The 23,124-nt window shown below is 60.5% G+C and overlaps 1 protein-coding gene and 1 pseudogene across 3 annotated transcripts; both read left to right on the top strand.

Annotated features, from left to right (window-relative positions):
* On the top strand, window positions 1-21,361 carry CRB2 (crumbs cell polarity complex component 2). Of its 3 annotated transcripts, none has more exons than XM_061199951.1 (13): window positions 1-163; window positions 6,562-6,885; window positions 9,322-9,517; window positions 9,648-9,787; window positions 10,282-10,467; window positions 10,642-10,755; window positions 13,666-14,538; window positions 14,628-14,824; window positions 15,711-15,876; window positions 16,660-17,443; window positions 18,282-18,398; window positions 19,039-19,156; window positions 21,046-21,361. In XM_061199951.1, exons 1-13 carry the CDS (start codon window positions 61-63, stop codon window positions 21,268-21,270), a joined length of 3,543 nt encoding a protein of 1,180 aa, XP_061055934.1. In that variant the 5' UTR covers window positions 1-60; the 3' UTR covers window positions 21,271-21,361. The 3 variants fall into 3 exon arrangements, with proteins under 3 accessions (XP_061055934.1, XP_061055931.1, XP_061055933.1); XM_061199948.1 differs by having other exon boundaries at window positions 14,628-15,136; XM_061199950.1 differs by lacking the exon at window positions 10,642-10,755 and having other exon boundaries at window positions 14,628-15,136.
* Window positions 21,274-23,124, top strand: LOC133097767 (uncharacterized; annotated as a pseudogene).

Below are 23,124 nucleotides of genomic sequence, written 5' to 3'. Positions count from 1 at the left end.
GACGGGGGTGTGGAGCCAGCCAGGCCGCCCGTTCCCACAGCCGCCGAGCAAAGCGCTGCCATGGCGCTGGCCCGGCCTGGGACCCGGGACCCCAGGCCCCTGGCCCCTCTCCTGCTGCTGCTGCTGCTGCTGCCTGGGGGGTCTGCCCTCGCCCTCCCGGCCGGTGAGTTGGGGGCCGAGCCTTGGGGGACCCAGGGCTGGGTCTGTCCACAAAGCAGCACCCCAGGCCGTGGGGTGTCCGTGTGGGTGCCGGGCCCGATTGCAGGGTGCAGGGGGATGCGCAGGTGGGGGCCACTGGAGCTCGCGTGGTCACGGCGGACTTCGTGGGGGGATCGCCACCGGCCGGGGTCCGGGTAACGGGTGGGCCGTGTGCCTTGGAGGGGTGCTGTACCCTGTAAGGGAGGGGTGTTGGGCTGGGGTGTTCTGGCCTGTGAGGCCCGAGTCTGGGGGCTCTCATGTGAGTTGTGCGCAGGTTATGGGCTGTGGGCTGTGGGTGCGTCTAAGCTGTGAGGCGGGGCAGCTGTCCCGCGCGAGCCAGGAGTTGTGTCTGAGGCTCTGTGCGTGTGGTGGGCTATATCCCAGCGCGAGTTGCGGGGTGCAAGTTACTGAGTGGGTTGAACTGTGTCCTTGCTCTCGACACGGGGACATGGGGTGGGGGCAGCAGACCCCAGCCCAGTGGATTGGGGTGGAGAAGAGGGAAGGAGACCCAGGGCTTCTGCCTGCATCCCCTCCATTTGGTGATCGCCCTGCCTGCACTGCGGGGCTGGGGGTGCTCTGGCGTCCCTGGGGAGTGGCTGGGCATCTGGGAACACATGTGTCCACTGCTGCCCCCTCCCCTCCCCCCAGCGTTCCCAGATCAAGCTGAAAGGGCTTCGTGAAGCCAGACACCGTTCACCAAGAGGTTTTTGCTTTTGTCCAAGTGGATTCACGTGTGTGTGCGCCGGCCTGGAATTCTTCCTGGGGGGTCTGGGGATGCTTTGTCTTGGTCACTATAGCTACCGGGCCAGGCCTGGGAAGTCCTGTGCAGGAGGGTGGCCTGGGCTCCGCTGCAGTGGGGGAGCTCCCACCTCCTCAGAGTCCCAGGATGTGGGTCCAACCCCCCCCAGGCCCCTCCCTGGGGCCTTCCTCAGCCTCTCGCAGGGCCCGGCTCACAAAACCTTCGTCTCCTCTCCTCTCCGCAGGGCCCTTGCGGAGGACAAGGCCCCTGTTTTGCAAGGGAGGAAACTGAGGCTCAGGGAAGGATGGGGGCTGGCAAGCTGGGCCCCTGAGGCAAATTGAAGAGGAGCTGGGGGCCTGCTCTCTGCACAAGGGGCATGAAATCCTGGTCTGTCCCCTACCGTACAGCGCACACACGCACAGGCACGTGCACGCACAGATCGCACAAATGCACCTGCACACACACACGTGCACTGCCCCCACACCAGCACAGTGGTATGGCATGTACAAGGGCACACAGAGGCACGTGTAGATCCACCACACATGCACTCGAGCACACACACCTACCTGTACGTGACACATGCCTGCACACAGGTGTACACTCACACTCAGATGTACCATCACATGAACCTTGTGGCAGAGTGAACACTAAATAGATGGATGCTACAGAAGGGAGCGGACGCTGATATATACACTCACCCGCACGCAGCCCTGCTGGGATTCCCAGGACCAGCCTTTCCCCCTGCAATTTCGGCACAGGGAGCCCCCTCCCTGGGGATCCCCGAAAGCTGGGGTGCAGTGCTATGGGCATGAACATTTCTGGATGCCAGGACCCAAGGCCTGACTGCCAGGAGGAGAGGGGCCAGGGATGATGTCACTTGAAAAGTAATTTCCATTCCAGAGGGGATGGGGGTTCTGGATGCCCTGGGCCCCTGGCTCTGCTGCCCACCCCTGCCAGGCCCTGAGCGGGGCCCCTCCCTCCTGGGCCTACTCTGCCACAAAGGCCCGGCTGGTTGCTAGGAGAGCACCAAGCATCTTGGAGCACAATGGGGCACATCGGGCTCTCACATCCTTCCCGGCTGCCTGCACACCAGGGAGACCAGCTGACAAAGGGGCAGCAAGTCCAGCCCCCAAGTCCGGCCCCTCCTCCAGCCAGAGCTGGGTGGGGGCTTGCAGGACAGAGGCAGGGAGCAGGGAGCCACACACAAATGCTCTAACGTCAGGATTTGTTGGATAGTCAGTGTTTGCCCCAAGTAAAGATTTGTTGGCAAGTGAATAAATAATACCATCAGCCTGTACGTGCTGCTCCTGGACTAACAGGATCGAATTTAATTCTCACAACAGCCCTATGAAGTCGACTCTGATACCCCCAGCTTACCGAGGAGGAAAGCGAGGCCCAGAGAGGGTCAGTAACTTGCCCAGAGTCACAGCTTGTGTGTGGCAGGGCCAGGATTTCACAGGCGCCTATGGGACTAGTCTATGTAAAGTCACATCTCCTCTCTGTGCTTCTGTCTAAAGGGGGCAAACCAGCTCACTCTCAGGGCTGCTACAAGAATCCAATAAGAAAATGCAGCAGTTCTCCAACTTAGGTTTGGCATGGAATCCCATTTCAAAGGAAATTTTAGAAAGGAGCCGGAAGCCACTAATAGTTAAAAGTGGCCTGTTGGGATGGCAGGCCTGGGAACCCATCTGCCGGGTCTCATGGAGACCGTTCCAGGAAGTGCCTCCATGGCCCCAGCCCTCTGAGACCATGGTCTGGAAACACTGGAATTTGCCAACGCCAGGCAAAGGGTAGGCAGTGGATCCGTGACAGCTGTTGTGGGGATTATCAAAATTATGTCTTTTAACCTCAGGTGATAAACATTTTTGTAAAAGACTATTCCAAACTCTCCTGCCTTGTTAGAGGCATTTAGCTCTTTCCCGATGGCTCTGCCTCAGCTGCGCTGCACTGTTATTCAGTCCCACCCTTGGGGCCTCGTGCTATTAGATGGGCAGTTTTTTCCCTATGCCAGAAGCACATCTTACGGGATCTTGGGTGGCTTCTCAGATATATTCTCTTTTTTGCCTTGTCAAGATGCGAAGCTGTACAAAACCCACCCTCAGCAAACACTTCTCATTAGTCGTTGGCAGTTCTCATTAGGCCTGTTACAAGTGCAAATAAAGTAGGAGTAACTAGGCACTGAGTGAAGCCTGAAGCACCATGCAATTGCTAGCAGCTGGGTTCTGGATAGACAGGGAAGACTGCCCGCTCTGCCCAGGCTGATATTGGAACCTTCACTCTCAGGCAAGCCTTCCGAGACTCTTTCAGTGCCTGGGGGAGGCTGGGCTAGAATGCTCTAAAATGACAAAACATGGGTGGCAATTTAGAGTTTGCAAAGTGGGAATTTCACATGCATTGGGAGATTTGGACTTCACAGAAGTCTGGAAATAATCTGCTTCTGAGTTTTTTGAGGAATGATCCTGGGCAAGTTTATCAACCTCTCTGAGTTAGAGAAACAGTTTTCTTACTTTCTTTCTTTCCACCTTTTCCAGTTTGAATCAAACACAATAATGTAATAATAGATGCAAGATGTGTAGCACAGCTACACGTGCACTCACGAAATGGTTCCTGTTATTATAATCTTGTCCTTTCCATGAAGAAAATTCTCTTCCCAGAGGTGGGTTCTGGGCCTTCCCAGGGCAGGGCAGCAGGTCCAAGGGGAGGGGCGGGTGTCCGTTAATCCTTCCCCCGCCAGGTCGTCCCAGGCAGCCTGAGAGGTCAGGACGGATTTGTAAAGATAAGCACAGGCCCCTCGTCACCCTGGCAACAGGCCACGCCCCTCCAGCCAGGCTGGGAAGGCCCCTTCTCCGTCCCGCCATCCTCACCTCTCCTCCTCTCAGCCCTGGGCTAGCCAGGCCTCCTGGGCTCACTCCCTGGAGGCAGAGAGCCCAACGTCAGTGCTTGTTCCCAGGTTTCAATGTGCAAAGGAGTCCCCAGGGAGCATGTTGCAATGCAGATTCTTGGGCCCCAGGCCCAAGAGTTCTGCATCTCTGGGTCTGGAGTGGGGCCCAGGAATCCGTATTCTTTATATAGGCCCTGGGGTGATTCTGGAACCCCCAGAGTGGAGGCTCTGGAGCAGTGAGACCTGGGTTTGGATGCCAGCCCCCTCCTAGGGAACTGTGAAGTCGCTTATCTCTGAGCCTCACTTTCCTCAACTGTAAAAAATGAATGATAGCACTATCCACCCCCTAAGGTAACTGTGAAGACAGAGATTACACAAGAGAGATGGCTGTGCCTCACATGCAGCCTTCTGGCACCACCGCAGGCCTCCTAGGACAGACAGCTCCCTCCCTCTCTGCCTGCAGGAACTCCTTCCTCCAGTGGGGCTGGGCTCTGTCTCCTTGGGGCTCCGTCATATAGGGTCATGGTCCACCTGTTCCCACAGTGATGAAGCACCTTCCCCTGTCCCCCCAGGTGCTGCCTCCTCAGCCTGCTCTGAATCAGGGGCAAAGCTCCAGATTGGGGTGGAGTCCCTTGGGTCACACAGATGAGGGGTGGCGCTTGCCGGGATTAAACGAAGGGCCTGTTGGCATAGGCCCCAACAGCCAGGGCCCTTCAAGTGGGAGCTGTGACCACTGTGCTGCTCCTCCTGTGTGTGCTGGGTCCAGGGACCCTGACTGTAATGGCCAGAGCCCTCACTGAAGGCTCGCTGGTGCCAGGGCTTCACTCACGTTCCCTCAGTGGCTCCTCACAACACTCACAAGGTGGGCACTGTTCACACCCCAGATACAAGCCGGGTCTGATGCCCAAACCTGTGTCCTTTCCCAAGGAAGCCTGATCCACTCACCCCCATCAGAGCCTCTCCCCCTCCCAATTAGACCATCTTCCCACCCCCATCAGACTATTTAGCCCTGGAGGGCCAGGCTCTATACTGATCCGCCACCACGGCTCAGGGTGGGAAGAAGAAAGACAAGCTGCCCATAAGCCCCTCAGAGAGGCCCAGATGGCCCCTGCCCTCACTGATGAGACCAGGCTTTGGGGAGGGGAGCTGTGGGCAGAGAGGGTCTGTGGAACCCAGAGCCCTAAAAGGTCATCTTGGCCTGACAGTGTTTCAGACCCTCTGTCCCCCTTGCCACACACCTGGCCCTGGGTGGGTGCTTGCCCCTAGCCCCTCTTGGTGAGAATCTTGGAGAGCGAGCCCATGTTGAGCTGTACCAGGTGCTTTGGGAGCTGGGCGGTGGGGCTGACAGCTGGGCTCTCTCCCTGGGTCCATCGGCTGGTCGGTACCTCTGTCTCCCTGTCCCCCATCCTGCTTGGCCCTGGCTGGCAAGGGTGGGGGCTGGCTGGTGGACAGCCCTGCCTGGTGGAATGTGGATGACGCCTGAGAGGCTGTCGAGCCTTATCTGGGGGTCTTCGCTGGGTGGGGGAGGGGAGGCACAGGGCCCGAAGCTGTTCCGGGGCCTGGTTAGTGTCTGGATGACAACCTGGGTGGGGGAGGGGCGCCTCTCGGAGCCCCAGGTCCGTCCGAGGTGCCTTCTTCTTGCGGGCGGCTCCCGTTCCTCCATCACTTACTGAGTTCCTACCCCGAGTGGGCACTTGACTGCCGTCCCTGAGGCTTTCAATCCTTCCATATCCTATGAGGCACGTACTGTTATCAACCCTCTTCAGATTGGGGAACGAAGGCTCAGTAGGAGAAATGACTTGCCCAAGGTCTCATAGCTTGTTGGCCGAGTGGAGATTTGAACCCAGGGCTGTTTGACTTCAAAGCTTCAAAAGTTCTTACACCGGCATGACACTGACAGGCTCTTAGGAAGGGAGGGTGGGAGGGAGGCAGGCTCCAGATCAGGAGGTGACCCTCTAACTGAGGGAGCTCTGCCTTGTGGAGATGTCGCAGTGGCCGGAGCTGGGAGTTCAGTCAGCTCGTCTCAATACCTGCCCTGAACCCTGTGACCTCGGCCAGTCTGGCCACTCACACTTGCTGATGGCGGTAGATACAGTGAGGGCCAGGGATCCTCTGAGTTCCCAGGCCGGCAGGGCCAGGAGGGGAGGAGGGGTGGAGGGGGGAGAGGGGCCTTTGAAGTCCTCCATCTCCAGTTTCACGCAGGGATGGAGTTCCCAGACCCCCAGCAGGAGCAGTGGAGTGGGCAGTGGGAGGAGACGCCCTCCTGGGAGGGAGCAGGCCGGGGATGCCCTCCCCGGGTGGGGCTGGAGCACAGGGACAGACCCTGAGGGCTAAGCCAGCACTAACTTGCTGTGTGACCTCAGGCAAGAGTCCTCACTTTCACTCCCGAGCCTGGATCCGCTCTCTTGTAAAACGGGCCTGACAGGGCCTGCTTCCAAGGGGCGCTGCGGGGATGCACTGACACAGTGGAGCGAAAAGCTCACAGGGTTAGTGGGCGTCTGCTCACTAATCCTGCCCGGGGAGCCAGGCATCCTATTTCCCTGCTATGGAGGCACCCCTGAAACCATTCCCAGTTCTGGGTGCAGATGCGTGCAGCCTGCTGGGACCTGGTGTGTAGACCCCCGGCACTCCCTCCATCCTCCTGTGTACTGACTCTGGGATCGGGGGATGGGCCTGGGTGTGGGGAGGGGAGTGTCCTGGTAGCCCCTGTCCACCCTGCCCAGCCAGTTTCCTCTCTCTACAGGAACAGCGCCTTCGGACCCCCCGGGTGCCTGTGCCTCAGACCCATGTGCTCCAGGGACCGAGTGCCAGGCTACAGAGAATGGTGGCTATACCTGTGGGCCCCTGGAGCCCCGGGGCTGTGCCAGTCAGCCATGCCACCACGGCGCTCTGTGTGTGCCCCAGGGTCCAGACCCCAGTGGCTTCCGCTGCTACTGTGTGCCTGGATTCCAGGGCCCACGCTGTGAGCTGGACATCGATGAGTGTGCGTCCCGGCCCTGCCACCACGGGGCCACCTGCCACAACCTGGCCGATCGCTACGAGTGCCACTGCCCCCTCGGCTATGCAGGTAATGGCCCCAACTGTTTCCGGAGGCGTGTGTAATGTCGACCCCAACAGCGACTCAAGAGTTGTCAAATCACAAATTCAGCTTTGACCTTAGCGGAGAGACACCCCCAGGCATCCTGGCAGCTCTAGGGTGTACCCACTCTTGGTCATGCTGCGGAATTAATGCTTCTCGGGCTAACCTGGCAGCTCTGGATGAGAGTGTGATGAGTGAGCGCTGGCACGGTGCCTGGCACACTACAGACACTGGACAAATGTTATTTCAGTCCCTTGTAGGGTTCAGGTGGTGCTGGTAGTGGAGACACCCCTCAGGCATCTCTGGGACTAGAGTGCAGATATGCCTGGCTTGGCTTTAATGAGGACACATCTAGACAGTGCTTCTAGCATCGACTCACTCCAGACCCGTCAGGCTGTAGCACAGACATCCTCTGGTGGCTCGTCTGATGGTTCTGGAGCACGACACCCCGCTATGGTTCAGGTTGTCATGTGGACCCTCTCCCCTGGGGGCGGGAGCCCCCAGAGTTCCTGCATAGAGACACTGGTGGTCTTGCTCAAACTGTAATGTAGATGTACCCCCAGGGATCTCTGCTGTCTTGAGGGGGACAGTTCCCTCCTCCAGAGTATGGCCCTGTCCCAGTCCCATCCACCCTCCACGGCGAGAGCATCCTGGAGCAACTGCCTGGAAGTCGGGAAGGAGGGCGCAGCTAGGGACAGGTCTGGGAGCGAGGCTAGGTCTAGGGCAGCTGGGAGCCTGCAGTGTGGACACTCCGGGTTCTATTCAACCCTGAATTCAGATGACTCTCTCTGAGGGCAGAGGGCAGTTTGAGGTCACCTCAGAGTAAGGGGCACAGACTTGGGGGCTGGGCTCCGGGAGACGGGGCATACAATGGAGAGATGGATCTCAGCACACAGATGAACATGAACTTTGGAAACAGGTTCCATGTACCTTTCTCATCATTTGAGAGTTCAGGTGTCTGGATAGATTAGTTGTGGTTGTGTGAGTAGGTCATGTAAAGGCCTCTGTGTCTGCCAGTATCCACGGGTGTCTGGGATCCCTGAATGCGTTTGTGGGAAAGTCTGTGTGTGGGTGCCAGCAGGTGTGTGCGCGCCCAGATGTGTGGTGCTCAGACACTTTGGGTAATGCTTTCTGGGTGAGTTGTGGATGTGAGTGGGCGCAGCGTCCGCTGTGATTCATTTCCTCCTCCTTCTCTTCCCGGCCAGGCGGGGGAGGTTGGGATTCCAGGCGGCCTGGGCCTGGCTCCCCCTGGCACAGAGGGTGGGAGTGGTGCTGGGTCACAGGAAGGAGGGGCCCTGTTTTGTGCTCACTGAGCCACGAAGGGGGGAAGGTTCCAGCTGGAGCCAGCTGGGTCCCCAGCCCCCCACGACCAATCCCACTTGGAGGGGCAGAGGCAGGGCCACTGGAGTGTACAATGACAAGCGGGCTCCACGATGAGCTCGGGCAGTACATTTCCAAACCCTGAGATCCTCCATCTCCCTTCATCTCCACAGCCCCTCCCCTGAGAGCCTCCCAACCGTCTTGGTTTTATCCAGGATTGAGAGGGTTCCCAAGACACAGGACTTCCAGTTTTAAAAGCAAGACAGTGCAGGGAAAGCCTGAAGGAGCTGGCTACTTTGGTCCAGCATCTCCCACCGGGTATGCCCCTCCTTGCTGGGGTCCCTCCTTACACCCTCCACAAAAAGCCAGCAGAGCGAAATGTAGAGAGGGCTATATATCAGCTGCTTAAAACTTTTAGGATAAGCTCGGATTGTGTTACTTGGCCCCCAAGGCCTGACACTCCCCACTCCTGCCCCACCTCCTTCACTCTCCCCACTCCTGCCCCACCTCCTTCACTCTCCCCACTCCTGCCCCACCTCCTTCACTCTCCCCTTTGCTCCCGACCCTCCATGCGCCCCTGCCCTAGGGCATCAGGCCCCTGCCCCAAGCAGGTCTTCAGCAATAGTCTCTCTGGAGAGACCTACAGTCTCTCTGGAACCCAACTGCTCACAGAGCCCCCTATCCTAGTCTAGCGAATGCCCCCTCATCCTTCAAGTCTCTTCTTCCAAGAAGCCTTCCCTGACTCTCAATTCCCCAGGCTAAGACCCTGCCTCTTGCTGTCACAGGATCTAGCACGTACCCACTGTTGAGCTTATCAAAAGTAAAAATCAGTCCTCATTTATGTAATATTGACCTAATCCCCGTCTCCTGGGCTAGACTGGTATGAGCTCAAGGGGGCAGGGATGTCTGTGTTGTTCCAACCCCACTGTTACTGCTCGCGCAAGAAACACCTGCTCTGGATGAATGGAACAACGGATTCTCTCTTTGGATCCTGACGTTCAGCTTCTGGTCACTGTCTGGAGCAGGTTTCGGGTCAGCCTGGCTCGGCCTCATTCGCTCTCCCTCTGGGCGGCCATCTCTCTGTCTGTCTCGGGCCCTGTCCAGGCGTGACCTGCGAGGCGGAGGTGGACGAGTGTGCCTCGGCGCCCTGCCTGCACGGGGGCTCGTGCCTGGATGGCTTGGGCTCCTACCGCTGCGTGTGCGCGCCGGGCTTCGGGGGCGCCAGCTGCCAGCTGGACCTGGACGAGTGCCAGAGCCAGCCGTGCGTGCACGGGGGCGTATGCCACGACCTGGTCAACGGGTGAGCGGGCGGCCGGGTGCCTTCAAGCGGGGAGGCTGCGCGGTGGGCGGCGGGGTGGGGGGCGCGATGGACACAGGGGGAGCTGGAGGTTCGGGCGCGTGCTCAGCTCCGGTCACGCGCCCCCCCGCAGGTTCCGGTGCGACTGCGCGGACACGGGCTACGAGGGCGCGCGCTGCGAGCAGGAGGTGCTGGAGTGCGCGTCGGCGCCCTGCGCGCACAACGCGTCCTGCCTCGAGGGCCTCGGGAGCTTCCGCTGCCTCTGCTGGCCAGGTGTGTGTGCGCGTGCGCGAGAGCGTGTGCGCGTGCGCGCTCGCACGCCCAGCGGGGCGGCGGCGCAGGCCGGGGAGGACCGCCCTGGGACAACCTGGCGGTGCGCACACACCCTGAGTGGACTAAGCCCACTGTGTGCCTGTGACTGCAACTTCTCTGAGCCTCAGTTTCCTGATCTGCTAAACAGGGCTAATCACAGCACCTGCTCCTGGGCTGTTCTGAGGAGAGTAAAGGTGTAGCGCCCATCAAGCCTCGGTACAGGGCCCCGCACGTGCAGAGTGCTCAGTAATACTAGTAATAATAGTAACATGATGCTGATGCTGGTGAAGGCTGCACTGGTCATTTCTACCCCCTCCGCGTGTCCCTCCCTTGGAATATCCGTGACCATATTCTGAGCTGTTGTCCCCGCCTGGCCCTGGGCTGGCCTGGCAGCAGTGGAGGGGTGCTGCTTGGTGACCCCCTGTGACCTGACGCCCACCTGTGTGTGTCCCCAGGCTACAGCGGCGAGCGGTGCGAGGTGGATGAGGATGAATGTGCAGTGGGCCCCTGTCAGCACGGGGGCCAGTGCCTTCAGCGCTCCGACCCAACCCTCTATGGGGGCATCCAGGCCGCCTTCCCAGGTGCCTTCAGCTTCCGCCATGCCGCTGGCTTCTTGTGCCGCTGCCCTCCGGGCTTTGAGGGTGAGCCCCCTTCCAGGGAAGCAGGTCTGTAGTGTCCAGATGCACGGGAGGGATGCCGAAGCTGGGTTCAAGCACCTCTCTCTGGCCTCAGTCTCCCTAGCTATAAAATGGGCCCTTTCCAGTTCCAGTCTGGCTCTGAGGGAGCTGTGGGAACCACAGCTGGGCTTCTTGCAGGGGACGACTGCGGTGTGGACGTGGACGAGTGTGCCTCACGGCCATGCCTCAGTGGAGGCCTCTGCCAGGACCTGCCCAATGGCTTCCAGTGCCACTGTTCAGATGGCTACACAGGTGCCTGGGGTGCGGTGGGCACTGGGGCAGGGCAAGGTCAGAGTTGGTGGACCTGGGGTGAGAAGGTTCCTTCTGGCTGATGTGTGGAGGCTGGATTGATGGGGTCAAGGACATTAGGGAGGAGGTGGGTGTGGTGGCCCAGGCGACAGGTAAGAGGGCTGAGCTGGGACCTGGGCTTTGGAGGTGGGAGTGGAGGGAAAACATTCTGGAGTGGAGATTGAGAAATATTTATGAGGGGCACGCTACAGGCCCTGAGGGTTTTTCCAGGTGTGAGTGGGAGGTGGCAGGGATGCCAGCCGAGTTTCTGCCCTGGGTGACATTGGGTAGAGGATGGTGAGTTCAGCCTTGTCCATACTGAGTCTGAGTGTCTGTGGAGCACCTACAGGGAGGAGCCTGGGTGGGCGCTGGTGATCTGGGGTCTGTGGCCCAGGAGAGGGGCCTGAGACTGGGGGTCCTGGCAGCTGGAGTCTCAGGCAGCCAAGGTTATCCAGGAGAAAGTGTGGAGTGTTGGGCAGAGAGAGCCCTAGACACCTGACATCAAGGGGCTGGGCAGAGGCCGAGGGGCCTGCAGGGAGGACAGGGCAGTTCGGCCAGGACAGAGGAGGTAAAAAAGGTAGGGGTGTGTGTGGTGGAGGTGGGGGGTGTGTGTGTGTGGTTGGGTGTGTGGTGGAGGGAGTGTGTCTTGTGGAGGTGGGGGGAGTGTGGTGGGGGTGTGTGTGGTGGAGGTGGGGGGAGTGTGGTGGACGGCGGGGGCTGTTACGGAAAGCTGCGGGCAGTGTCTGGAGAAGGATGAGCTTGACCTTTGGAGAGCTGTGGCGTGTTGGGCAGGAGCTGGGCCTGCAGAAAGCCTCTCCCTGCCTTGGGTACAGAGGATGCGGAGACACACAGACACCCTTCCCTGCGGATACTGATGAACCTGAGGAACTCCTCACACAGCAGGGAGTGTCCCTGCCCCCTCTGGAATGCCTGTGACGCTTCCCCCACACCCGCCCGCATTCCTGCTCCGACAAGCTGCCTCCTCTCCCTGGCACGGCTCCTGGGCACAGGCTCCCCTGCCTGGGGGAAGGAGGTGGTGATCACCACCGTCCCTTCCATTCTCACCCCCCAAATGTGCTGGGGGTTCAGCATCCTACTTCTGGGTGGCCAAAACCTCTGGGCACCCTGAAAACCCATCTCCTGCCCCCATGGGCTGAGGTTCCCTGAGTCCTGCCCCAGAAACAGTGGCCTCGTGGGTGCCTGGCACACGGTGGGCCCACTGCAGCATGCCTTGCATCTGAAGAGTATTCTCTGCATTGTTTTCCTCCTCACCAAAGCCCCACGAGGTAGGGTTCTAAATCCCCATCTTACAGATGAAGCCATAGAGGCTTTAGAGAGAGCATGTCATCCCCCCAGGTTCGACAGTGTTAGCGGGAGCCCAGCTCCTCCCCAAGCTGAGCTCAGCTGATGGGTGACAGGGTGGTCAGACCTCTGAGGTCAAGGACCGGGAGGGGGAACCCCGGCTGTGGGGCTGGTCCGCCCCCATCCTCCCTTGGGGTTGTGCTGGGCGTGGGGGAGGCCAGTGCCTGGCATTCCTGAGCCAGCTCTGAAGGAGGCGGCTGGCCAGGCGGGGAGCTCTGCTCCCCAGCCTTGGTGCCTGCCCACCACTCTCAGCCTGTCTGTGGGGAAATGCAATGGGGCTGCGGGCTCTGCGGACCTTCCTGGGGGTGTTGTGGCTCCTGGCAGGTATGCAGGGCTGGGGCCTTGGGCAGGGGGAGGTGGGACTGGCCGTCCCTAGAAGGAGGCAGTGGTGTTTGTGGGCTGAATGGGGCCAGGATTCAAATCCTGGCGGCTTCTCCGGGCTTGGGTTCCGCTGGCTGGGTTCCGTGGGCAGGGCTGGCCTCAGTGGTTTTGTGGAGGCTCTGGCTGAGCAGGGGTTGGGCAGTGGCCTCTTGACCCACGCTGGGGCCAGAGCACCTGGCATGGGAGCCCCTGGAGGGGAGGGTGACCTCACAGCCAGTGCCAGGGCCCTAGGGCAGAGGGACGGGGGTGGGGGGTTAGAACCAGGGGCTACTCGAGTGCCACAGATGCATACATCCATCCCCACTCCCTCCTCCCATTTCATCTCTCTGCCACAAAGGCCATGCCAAGTCCTTTGCTGGGCACCAGTGACATGTCCAGGCCCCTGGAGGAGATCTCAGCTGAGTAAACAGATATTTTCAATACTGGGTTCTGGGGAGCTGTGCCTGGGAGTGGGCAAGGAGTTGGGAGTGACACAGCAGCTTGGAGTTGGGAGTCAGAGAAAGCCTCCTAGGGTACTGGCCATTTGAATTTGGGCTTTGCTGGATGAGTCGGAGTTTGAAAGGCAGGGTTAGGGAGAACGAGGCATTCCAGAGAGAGCAACATGGGCAAAGCCCCAGAGGCAGGACTTCCCAGGAAATGTTTGGAGGAACAGGCAGCTCAAGGTTTGCAGGGAGCAGGGTTGAGATATGAACTCCTGGTAGGACCCAGGCCACGAGGAATCTCGAATGCCAGGGTGAGTGATCGGACCTTAAGTAGCAGAGGAACCTGGCCAAGTGATGCTTTAGAAAGAGATCTCTGGCTACTTGTAGAGATGGATGATGGAGGCTGGTGAACTAGAGGACACTAGACTATGGCCTGGAGAGCTGGTGAGGCAGGGGAGGTGAGGTGGGAGGAAAGGGGGCATTGGAGAGTATTTAGGGGATTGAATTGACTCACAAGATATGGTAAAGGAAGGAGTACCTTGGATTTCAGCCTCTGGGGACTTCAGGGGACCTTGAGAAATCCTTTGGAAATTGGGAATGGGTTTGGTTGATAGATACTGAGGTCCCCGTCCCAAGAGGCAGCTAAGCTCTGGGTCAAGACTGTGGTTCTGGCCTTGGGTGCTGAGCCTTGGCCTGGTCTCTCCTAAAGGCCTGACATGTCAGGAAGATGTGGACGAATGCCTGTCGGAGCCCTGCCTCCATGGCGGGACCTGCGAAGACACCGTGGCGGGCTACATCTGTTGGTGCCCAGAGGCCTGGGGTGGACGTGACTGTTCCGTGCAGCTCACTGGCTGCCAGGGCCACACTTGTCCGCTGGCTGCCACCTGCATCCCCACCTTCCAGTCAGGGGTCCACAGTTATGCTTGCCGCTGCCCACCTGGTACCCATGGACCTTTTTGTGGCCAGAATACCACCTTCTCCGTTGTGGCTGGGAACCCTGTGCGGGCTTCGGTGCCAGCTGGTGGCTCCCTGAGTCTGGCACTGAGGTTTCGTACTACGATACCTGCTGGTGCCTTGGCCACTCGCTCTGATACTCAGGGCAGCTTGGAGCTGGCACTGGTGGAGGCCACGCTTCAGGCCACACTCTGGAGCCACAGCAACAGTGTGTGCATCCTGAGGCTGCTGGATCTGCCCCTAAATGACGGCCACTGGCACCGAGTGGAGGTGATGCTCCGCCTTGGGGTCCTGGAGATGCGGCTCTGGCACGAGGGCTGCCCTGCCCACCTCTGTGTGGCCTCCAGTCCTGTGGCCCCGCTTCCTACGGCTTCCCCGGCCCCGAAGCCTGCTGGGTTCTGCTCCACGCAGCTGGGTGGCGTGGCCTTTACGGGCTGCCTCCAGGACGTGCACGTGGACGGGCACCTCCTGCTGCCTGAGGATCTCGGCGAGAATGTCCTCCTGGGCTGCGGGCGCCAGGAGCAGTGTCAGCCTCCGCCTTGTGCCCACGCAGGGGTCTGCGTGGACCTGTGGACTCACTTCCGTTGTGACTGCCTCCGGCCCTATAGCGGTCCCACATGTGCTGATGGTGAGGAACGAGCCAGGTGGGCCCCAGGGCAGGGGCTGTGCCTGCCCCCAGCCCACAGGCCTCATGCCCGGCACCCTCTCTCCCTGCAGAGGCTCCTGCTGCCACCTTTGGCTTGGGGGGCACCCTGAGCTCTGCCTCCTTCCTGCTCGACCAGCTGCCAGGCCCCAACCTCACCATGTCCTTCCTCCTCCGCACCCGGGAACGTGCTGGCCTTCTGCTCCAACTTGCCAACGATTCAGTAGCTGGCCTGACAGTGTTCCTGCGCGAGGGCCAGATCCGGGCTGAGGTGCTGGGCAGTCCTGCCCTGGTGCTTCCCGGGCGCTGGGATGATGGGCTTCGCCACCTGGTGACGCTCAGCTTTGGGCCTGATCAGCTGCAGGGCTTGGGGCAGCAGGTGCACGTGGGTGGGAGGCTCCTCCCTGCTGACGCCCAGCCCTGGGGTGGGCCCTTCCGAGGCTGCATTCAGGACCTGCGACTCAACAGCCTCCACCTCCCCTTCTTTCCACCGCTGCTGGAGAACTCCAGCCTGCCCAGTATGCCGGGCAGCAGGCAGTCCTGGAACCTCACCATGGGCTGTGTCTCCGAGGACACGTGCAGTGTGAGTGCCAGGGGGAAAGGGTGGGTCCTTTTTCTGGGATCCACCCTGCTTCGCTGGGGGTTAGCATGTCCTTCTACTGGTCAGGTCAGCACCAGGAGGTGGAGCGCCCGCCCAAGGTCCCAGTGCTGGAGAGAGACAGAGCAGGGTTCACTTTCATCTCCTCTCTGGCCAGCTGCTCTTGCCCTATGGTAGTCCCCATACCTCCCCTCTCAGTCCTAATCTGAGACAGACACCCTGACCCAGGCAGAGGGCTGCCCAAGCCTTTCTGCGGGAGTTGCTTGGGGCACAGGGACACCCAAGTTCATGAACAAAGCACCAGCTCTAGGATTGGAATAGCCTGGGTGTGAACTCTGGCTCCTCTATTTACTGGCTAGGTGATTCAGCAAGTGGTTTCTCCTTTCTGAGCCTCAGTTTCCTCATCTGTAAAATGGGAACGCTAGTTACTTTTCTGTTTGTTTGTGAGGAGGTAATGTATCTGTACTAGATGCTCAATGAAGAATCACTGCAAGGATGGTTATGGTGGGGCGATGCTAACCCCAGGCCTGAGCCAGTCCCTGCCCTGATTCTCCTGCAGCCTCAGCCCTGTCTCAATGGTGGGACTTGCCTTGTCTCCTGGAATGACTTCCATTGCGCCTGCCCTGCTAACTTCACTGGGCCCACATGTGCCCAGCAGCTGTGGTGTCCTGGCCAGCCCTGTCTCCCGCCTGCCACCTGTGAGGAGGTCCCTGATGGCTTTGTCTGTGAGTGCCTGTCCTGGACAGCCCACATGCTGGGTGCTGGACACCCAAGCTGGGTTAGGTCCCACCCCTGCCTTCAGGATTCGGAGACAGTGGACCAGGATGCCAACAGCCCCAGCCCAGTGTGGTTGGGCCACTGCATCCAGAAGGACAGGCTTTTTGGAGGAAGAGAGCACTTGCTAGGTTTTCAAGGGCAAATAAGACTGACCGGGCACAGGGAAGGACATTTCAGGAAGGGGGCAAAGCATGTGCAAAGGCATGAGGTTTATAAGAACTGAAACACAAGTAGAGGTATCAGCGTTGCTAGGGTCCTTGAATGCTAGGCCAGGCAGCTTGGGACTTTTTGCCAAGGGCAATGGGGAGCCATGGGAGGACCAGCAGGAGAAGGCCATGGTCAGCAATTTTAAAAGATGACGGTGTTATAATATTAAAATGATTTCAGTGAAGAGTGAGCCACAGTGATGACACAGGGCCACTTCACTAAGGAGAGAAGGAGGCAGATTTTCCAAGGTGTTATTATTGCCTGGTCTGTGACCTGGAGGGCAGGGTGGGCACAGTAGGGTAGGTCTCCCCAGCCCAGAGCTGGTTCTTTGGAGGTAGAGAGTTATGAGGTGGGGGGAACAGTTCCTGGGATTAGATGATAGGTGGGTGTGTGTGCGTGCCCCCGCCCCCAGACCGCGGGGGTGCGGGGAGTGGGGGCGGCGGGCTGGTCCCCGCATCACCCAGGTGTGCTTGGGCTGGGCTGGGTGCCGATAGGCCGTCTTCCGACGCTCTCTCTCCCTGCAGGTGTGGCTGAGGCCACGTTCCGCGAGGGACCCCCGGCGGAATTCAGCGGGCACAACGCGTCATCCGGGCGCGCGCTCAGCGGCCTCTCTCTGGCCTTCCGCACGCGCGACCCCGAGGCCGGGCTGTTGCGCGCCGCGGACACCCCCGACACCGTCTGGCTGGCCGTGCGCAACGGCTCGCTGGCGGCCGGCGTGCGCAGTGGCCCCGGCCTGCCCGGCGCGGTGCTGCCGGCGCCCGGGCCGCGCGTGGCCGACGGCGCCTGGCACCGCGTGCGCCTGACCATGGAGCGCCCCGCGGCCTCCGCGTCGCGCTGGCTGCTGTGGCTGGACGGCGCGGCGACGCCCGTGGCGCTGCGGGGCCTGGCCGGCGACCTGGACTTCCTGCGCGGCCCGGGCGGCGCGCGCGTCCTGCTGGCCGAGAACTTCACGGGCTGCCTGGGCCGCGTGGCGCTCGGCGGCCTCCCGCTGCCCCTGGCAGGCCCGCGGCCCGACGCGGCCCCCGGCTCCCGGGAGCCCTTCTCGGCCTGGCCCGGCGCGCCGCTTCCGCGCCTCGGCTGCCGCGGTGCGCCCGTGTGTGTCCCTTCGCCCTGCCTGCACGGCGGCGTCTGCCGCGACCTCTTCGATGCCTTCGCCTGCGCCTGCGGCCTGGGCTGGGAGGGTCCGCGCTGCGAGGCCCGCGCCGACCCGTGTCGCTCAGCGCCCTGTGCCCGCGGCCGCTGCCACGCGCGCCCAGACGGCCGCTTCGAGTGCCGCTGCCCGCCTGGCTTCGCGGGCCCGCGCTGCCGGTGCGCACGGCCAGCCGGGGGCGGTCTGGGTCCGAGGGGTCCGGCGGTTACGGGGCAGGGGTGGGGACCCCGGGGGCGGTGGGTGGGGCAGACTAGTCCGGAAGCCCGGGTGTGGATGCGCTGGTTCCGTGAGCCAGCCACGCCCCTTCTCTGAGCCACCGCGCTGTTATCTGTAACTTGGGAACAACAGCCCCCTAGAGTTGCCAGAAAAAATACAGGACACCCGGGTAAATTTGAATTTGAGATAAACAACGCTGTCGTCTGGGAGTCGGCGTGGGGGAACCCCGAGCTAGTGTCGGAAGAAAACCTAGAGGCTCTCCTGCCGAGCTGCCCACCACGGATGCCCGCCTTTGTCAGTCCCGTGGGACAGGGGCAGGCAGAGATGGTCCGAGTCTTGGCCGCTTCCCTTATTCAGTCTGGCTATGACTCCCCACTCCTTTTGGAGCCAAGCTTACGGAGTGGTATCTGGCAGAGGCCTGAATCCCCCTCTCTACGCAAAGAATGTCAGGCCCAAGCTCTATGTCTAGGAGCCTGCTCTTGCCCCGAGAGACTACTTACATTTCATCAGCTCCTCGGAGGACTCAGCCTCGAAGGGTTCAGCCTGATGTTGTACGCCTTGTTGGGGGTGGGGCTGGAGTCGCAGAGTGGCAGCCCTATGTCCCACCCCTTCCACCCTACAAACAGCTTCCATGACTGACGGCAGGGTCTCCGGGAGGTGGCTCTGAATTCCTTGGATGACAGTGCAGAGGCTCAGGTCACCTGAGTGACCCACGGGCGTGGGGGTGGGCCAGGTCCTAGGTGTCCTGTCCCCAGGCCAGCCTCTGTGCTTTCTCCTCAGGTTGCCTGTCCTGCCAGAGGAGTGCAGCCTGAATGTCACCTGCCTCAGTGGTGGCCCGTGTGAGGGTGGGCCCCAGGGTGCCAACTGCAGCTGCCAGGAGAGCTTTGCTGGCCAGAGGTGGGTCTGGGGTCCAGGGGCCTGGGAGGTGGGCTGCTGAGTGTGGAGAGTCGGGCAGGGCGGGCCTCTGGATCCCCTCCAGCCGGGGCAGGTGAAGTGGGGTATGGATCCTTGCTCACCTTCTCAGCCCTCACTGTGGTCCCAGTGCCAGACAGTGTACCTCTCTTGCTTGAATTCTTTCCCTCTGGGGCTTCCAAGACCATCCTCTGTTATGCAGACACCTGCTGGGAAGTAGTTGCCTGGTGGTGTTCCTTAGAGCTCCGTGCTCAGCCCACCTCCCACTCCTCCACCTGGGGAGACTGTAAAAATGCAGGTTCTGGGCCCACTCCAGACAGAGTCAGCATCCCTGGGCAGGTGCCTTTACACAGGCTTCCCCTGTGCTTCTGATGGAGTGACAGTCATTCTGTCATGAATGCTGGGGTGAAGGGGCATGGTAGGTGATGGAGATCACATTCAGCTTCAGTCACCTGGCAGGGCCCAGCCAGGTAGGGACAGTGCTGGGGACAGTGGATGAATGAGCTTTGATGCCTGTGTGTGTAGGGGGTGGGGGAGGGTTTGAGGAAGTAAAGGAGCTGGGGGATCAAGAGGCAGCCTGGGAGGGAGCAGCTTTCTCAGCCCCACCCTTGTCCCTGCCTCCCAGGTGTCAGATCCCCTGTGAAGCCAACCCTTGCTTGAATGGCGGCACCTGCCGGACAGCTGGTGGGGTATATGAATGTATCTGCAGTGCAAGCTTCTCAGGCCAGTTCTGCGAAGTGGTGGTGAGTGATGCCCGAGGGGGTGGGTGCCCTGTTTTGGACTTTAGTGAGATGATGTTACGGGGGAGCGTATACAGCACCTGTGGAGCTGTTCCTGGGCCAACCCTGTCATGGGGTGGGGAGGAGCAGGGAAAGGAGACTCAGGCCGCTTCCACACGCCCACACAGGAGGGGCCCCCAACATCCCTCTGGGGGCTGCAGTGAAACAGCTGGGCTTTGCCAAGTCTGATCTGGGCCAGGATTCAGGGCCCACAGGATCTTGGAATTCTGGGATTTACGTTGGTGAATACGAGAGCCTGTAATCTCTGGTGGTTTCTGAGCCAGAATTCTGGAGTAGGAAGATGTGGGGAGCCCGGGATTCTGAGCCAGAGAAGGCTTGGGAAGGCTTGGCTGCTGTGAAGGCAGCCCCTGACCCCAGGGAGGCTCAGCTGAGGAGGGGTCCGAATAGATGGAGGCCAGCAGGAAGCTTGAGCTTGAACCTCCCTCTGGCCCCCTCCCCCACTAAGGGGCAGCACAGACTCTGCAGGCCCAGCGGGAAGTAAGCCCAGAGTGGGCACAGCAGCGAGGGACGAAGCCTGGGGAGGAGCCTTGATCTCCACAGGCTTCTGGCGGCCTGGGTCATAAACCCCAAATCTCTCTGCTTCTGGGGAATGTTTCCTTTCAAGTTGAACTTTACAGCCTCTGGCTCCCCCCCCCCTCCTCCTAGGGAGGAAATGGCTTTACGGCTCCTCCTGAAGTGCCCAGGGCTGGAGCCTGGGGAGGGCCCATTCAGGGCTGGGATGAATTTTTCTCTACAGTCTTGGGCACCTTCTTTAGGGCTGGGGGCTGAGACTTGGGACCCAGGTCACAGTGGGCTGAGACGTCTCATGGGACAGAGGGAGGGCCGGTGAATCTGAGGCCCTGGGCCTCTGCCCCCTGGAAATCTGTGATTCTGGAGCTTCAGAACTCCAGGTCTGTAGAATCTTTGATGGGGGCATCCCGGTGTCTGTGACGAGACAGAGATGTGGTTTCCTGGGCCCCCAGAGCCTGGTCTGAGTCTCCTGGGGGTGGGGGCCGGCCCTGGTGGATTCTGAGCCCGCCAGCAGCCAGGTCAGCCTGCTGCAGCTCATGCCCTGCACGGGCCCCCTGGCTGGGGAGCCTCTCCTGCTGCTGCCTGAGATGCCTCCCACTTGGGGGTTGAGCATGGTCTCCACAGACACTTAAAAACCCAGACTGCCCTTTGGGTTCGGGAGGGATCAAGTCCCATCACTTCAGATTGGGTGTTTATTGAGAGAGGCAGGGTGGCAGGGCTGGGCACTGAGGCCCACCTTGGCCAGTTGAAGGAAGGACCTTCGGCTGGAATTCGAGACTGAAGAATGGTGGTGTGAGCTGGGCATGGGCATGGCGTTGGGGGCGGATGGAGGGCAGTGCCAGTCCTGGCTTGACACCCACTAGTCATGTATCTGGGGGGATCTGGGCAAAGCCTCTGTTTTCTCCTCTAATATTTATCGAGTGCCGACTGAGCAGGCTCTGCTGTGCGTTGTGGGATACACGGGTAAACAAAATAAACCAAAGATTCCTGTCCTCACGGAAGAAAGGGGGTGTCCTCGCTCCCGCTTCATCAGATCATTGTAAGGTTTACATGAAATCCCACACATGGTGCTGAGCTCCTAGTAGGCATTCAATAAATGTGTTTTCTCTCCTCCTAGCCAGAAACCTTTTGTTGTACAGGAATCCCCTAGCGGTGCCTCCAATAGGTGGCTCCCAGGCACTTGCTCGCATACCTCTGGGGCCAGGTCTCTCACTACCTCCCAGGGAAGCCTCCGCCCAGCGATGCTTTTTTCCTGTCCTCTGAAGGAACTGGGGGGTCTTCCCGCCTCCATGGTCTTAGGCGTGTTATCGCATCTCTTCCAGAAGGGCCTATCGCTGCCGCTGCCGTTCCCGCTGCTGGAGGTGGCAGTGCCTGCGGCCTGCGCCTGCCTCCTCCTCCTCCTCTTGGGCCTCCTCTCAGGGATCCTGGCGGCCAGAAAGCGCCGCCAGTCAGAGGGCACCTACAGCCCGAGCCAGCAGGAGGTGGCCGGAGCCCGGCTGGAGATGGACAGTGTCCTCAAGGTGCCACCTGAGGAGAGACTCATCTAGGCCCACCTGGCTGTGGCTCCAGCACCTGTGAGGTCCTCAACTTCTACCTGGAGACCCAAGGAGGCCACTTCCGGGAGCCTTCCGGGCCTTGCGGAGCTGCTGCAGGGCCCAGGATACCTGCTGGGGAAGTGTCCCCTTTGCTGGGAGCCCCTGCCCCGTCCTGGACCGAGGGGAAGGGGCGCGCTCAGGGAAGCAGAGAGGCCTGGCGAGGTTGTGGACATTCTCCATCCAGCCGCCCGGTCTTGCCTTGGCAGGCACACGGCTGTGCCGGGAGGAGCACCTGTGGGTGCACACAATGTGTTCAGGAGTGTGTGTGAGTGTGCGCGTGCACATGTGTGTTTGTACCTGGGACTGTTGGTCTGCAGATACCAGTGTGAGTGTTACGGATGGGGCTCATGGGCATGTCCACGTCTTTGCTGTTTGTGCACGTGACTGTGTAGTGGGTACAGGTGACCCCATGGAGGGGCAGCTGGGCAGTGGAGACCACCTTCTCAGCCCCGGGGCAGGGGCAGCCCAGGGCCATGAGTTCTCCTGGAGGCCAGGCCAGGGCTTGCCCAAGGACCAAAGCCCCAGCTCCGGCAACTTCTCCCACCTCCGGAGGCTGCCCCGGCCCTGGAGGCAGCTGGAAATCAGTGGGGTGGGGGGCATGAGCCAGAGAGTAATGTGTGAGCTCCTGGCTCCCCAAACAAATGCTCCCTGAGGCAGGTCTGTCTCTGCCCTCTGGCAGCCAGGTACCCGCCGGGATGCAGACTGAGGGGCAGACCTGAGGAGCCGGGGTGGGGGCGGGGGGAGGGTCCTGGGCCACTGCAGCCTTCCTCCTGCAGGCCTGTCACTTATAGAATGGGGGAAGCAGCCCTTGCCTACCTCACGGGGCTGCTGTGAGGATGGGCAGGGCAACAGTGAGGAAGGCGCTCTGGAATTCGTTAAAGTCCAGTCCGCTGTGAGGGCTGCCCGGGTCATCCCAAGGTGTCGGGAAGGGAGAGGGAGAGAGCGGGGAAGGGGCCTCCCTGAGGGGGTGGCGATGAGGACAGAGGAGCGACCCTCCCTGCCCACCTTGTGGTTCTCCAGCCCCTCCGGCGTCAGCGCTCTCCTCTCCAGGCTGCCTGGCGAGTCCGCTCTTTCACCTGCAGACCAGTCACCTCGCTAATGGCCGCTGGGAGGATTCGAGCAGGGACTCGCAGGAAGCCCTCAGGGTTGTTTGCTGAGGCAGGTGCTCGGCAAATGTTGGCACTGTCTCTGTGTCGGGGCTGGTCCTGCGGACAGACACAGATGAAGGGAAGAACTGGCCGCTTTGCCTCCAGTCCCTTCCCTGGTGATGCCATCACACTGGGCTCTCTGATCTCTGAGGGGCACTTGCCTGAGGGCCTGGCCTCTGAGCTTCAGTCCCTTGGTCCCTGACCTGGAGATGTGCCCTTTGGTCTTTCCCATTTCCCAGGCCAGCGCCCCCTGTGCCAAGGCCAGGAGACCCCTTTCCACTTCTTGACTGGAGATGGACTTTACCCATCTCCCCTAGGGGGTCTCAGCCAGCTTCCAGAGGCACAGGAGTCAAATGTGAGGTGGAGACGTGGTGATGGAGGCAAGGGAGCGGGCTGAGACTGGGATGGGAAGGGCCCTGAACACTAGGTTAGGGGGCTTGCTTGGTCCTTATCCTGTAGGAGGTGGGACCACCTTTTCCCCCAACTTTCTCCCTGACTCCTGGAAAAGTGGGGGAGAAAACATCTGGTAGCAACAACTTAGCCCCAGCTGGTGCCTTGGTTAGTTTATTAAGTCAGAGATTTGGCAAACCTGTGTTCTTGCAGACTCCTAAGACAAGACATTCTGGGTGGAGCCCCAATATATAAAAGCTGGGCTGTT

Source organism: Eubalaena glacialis, chromosome 9, assembly GCF_028564815.1.
Source record: "Eubalaena glacialis isolate mEubGla1 chromosome 9, mEubGla1.1.hap2.+ XY, whole genome shotgun sequence".
NCBI lineage: Eukaryota > Metazoa > Chordata > Mammalia > Artiodactyla > Balaenidae > Eubalaena > Eubalaena glacialis.
Note: the sequence above shows the minus strand (reverse complement) of the source record. Positions and strands in the feature narration are given on the sequence as shown.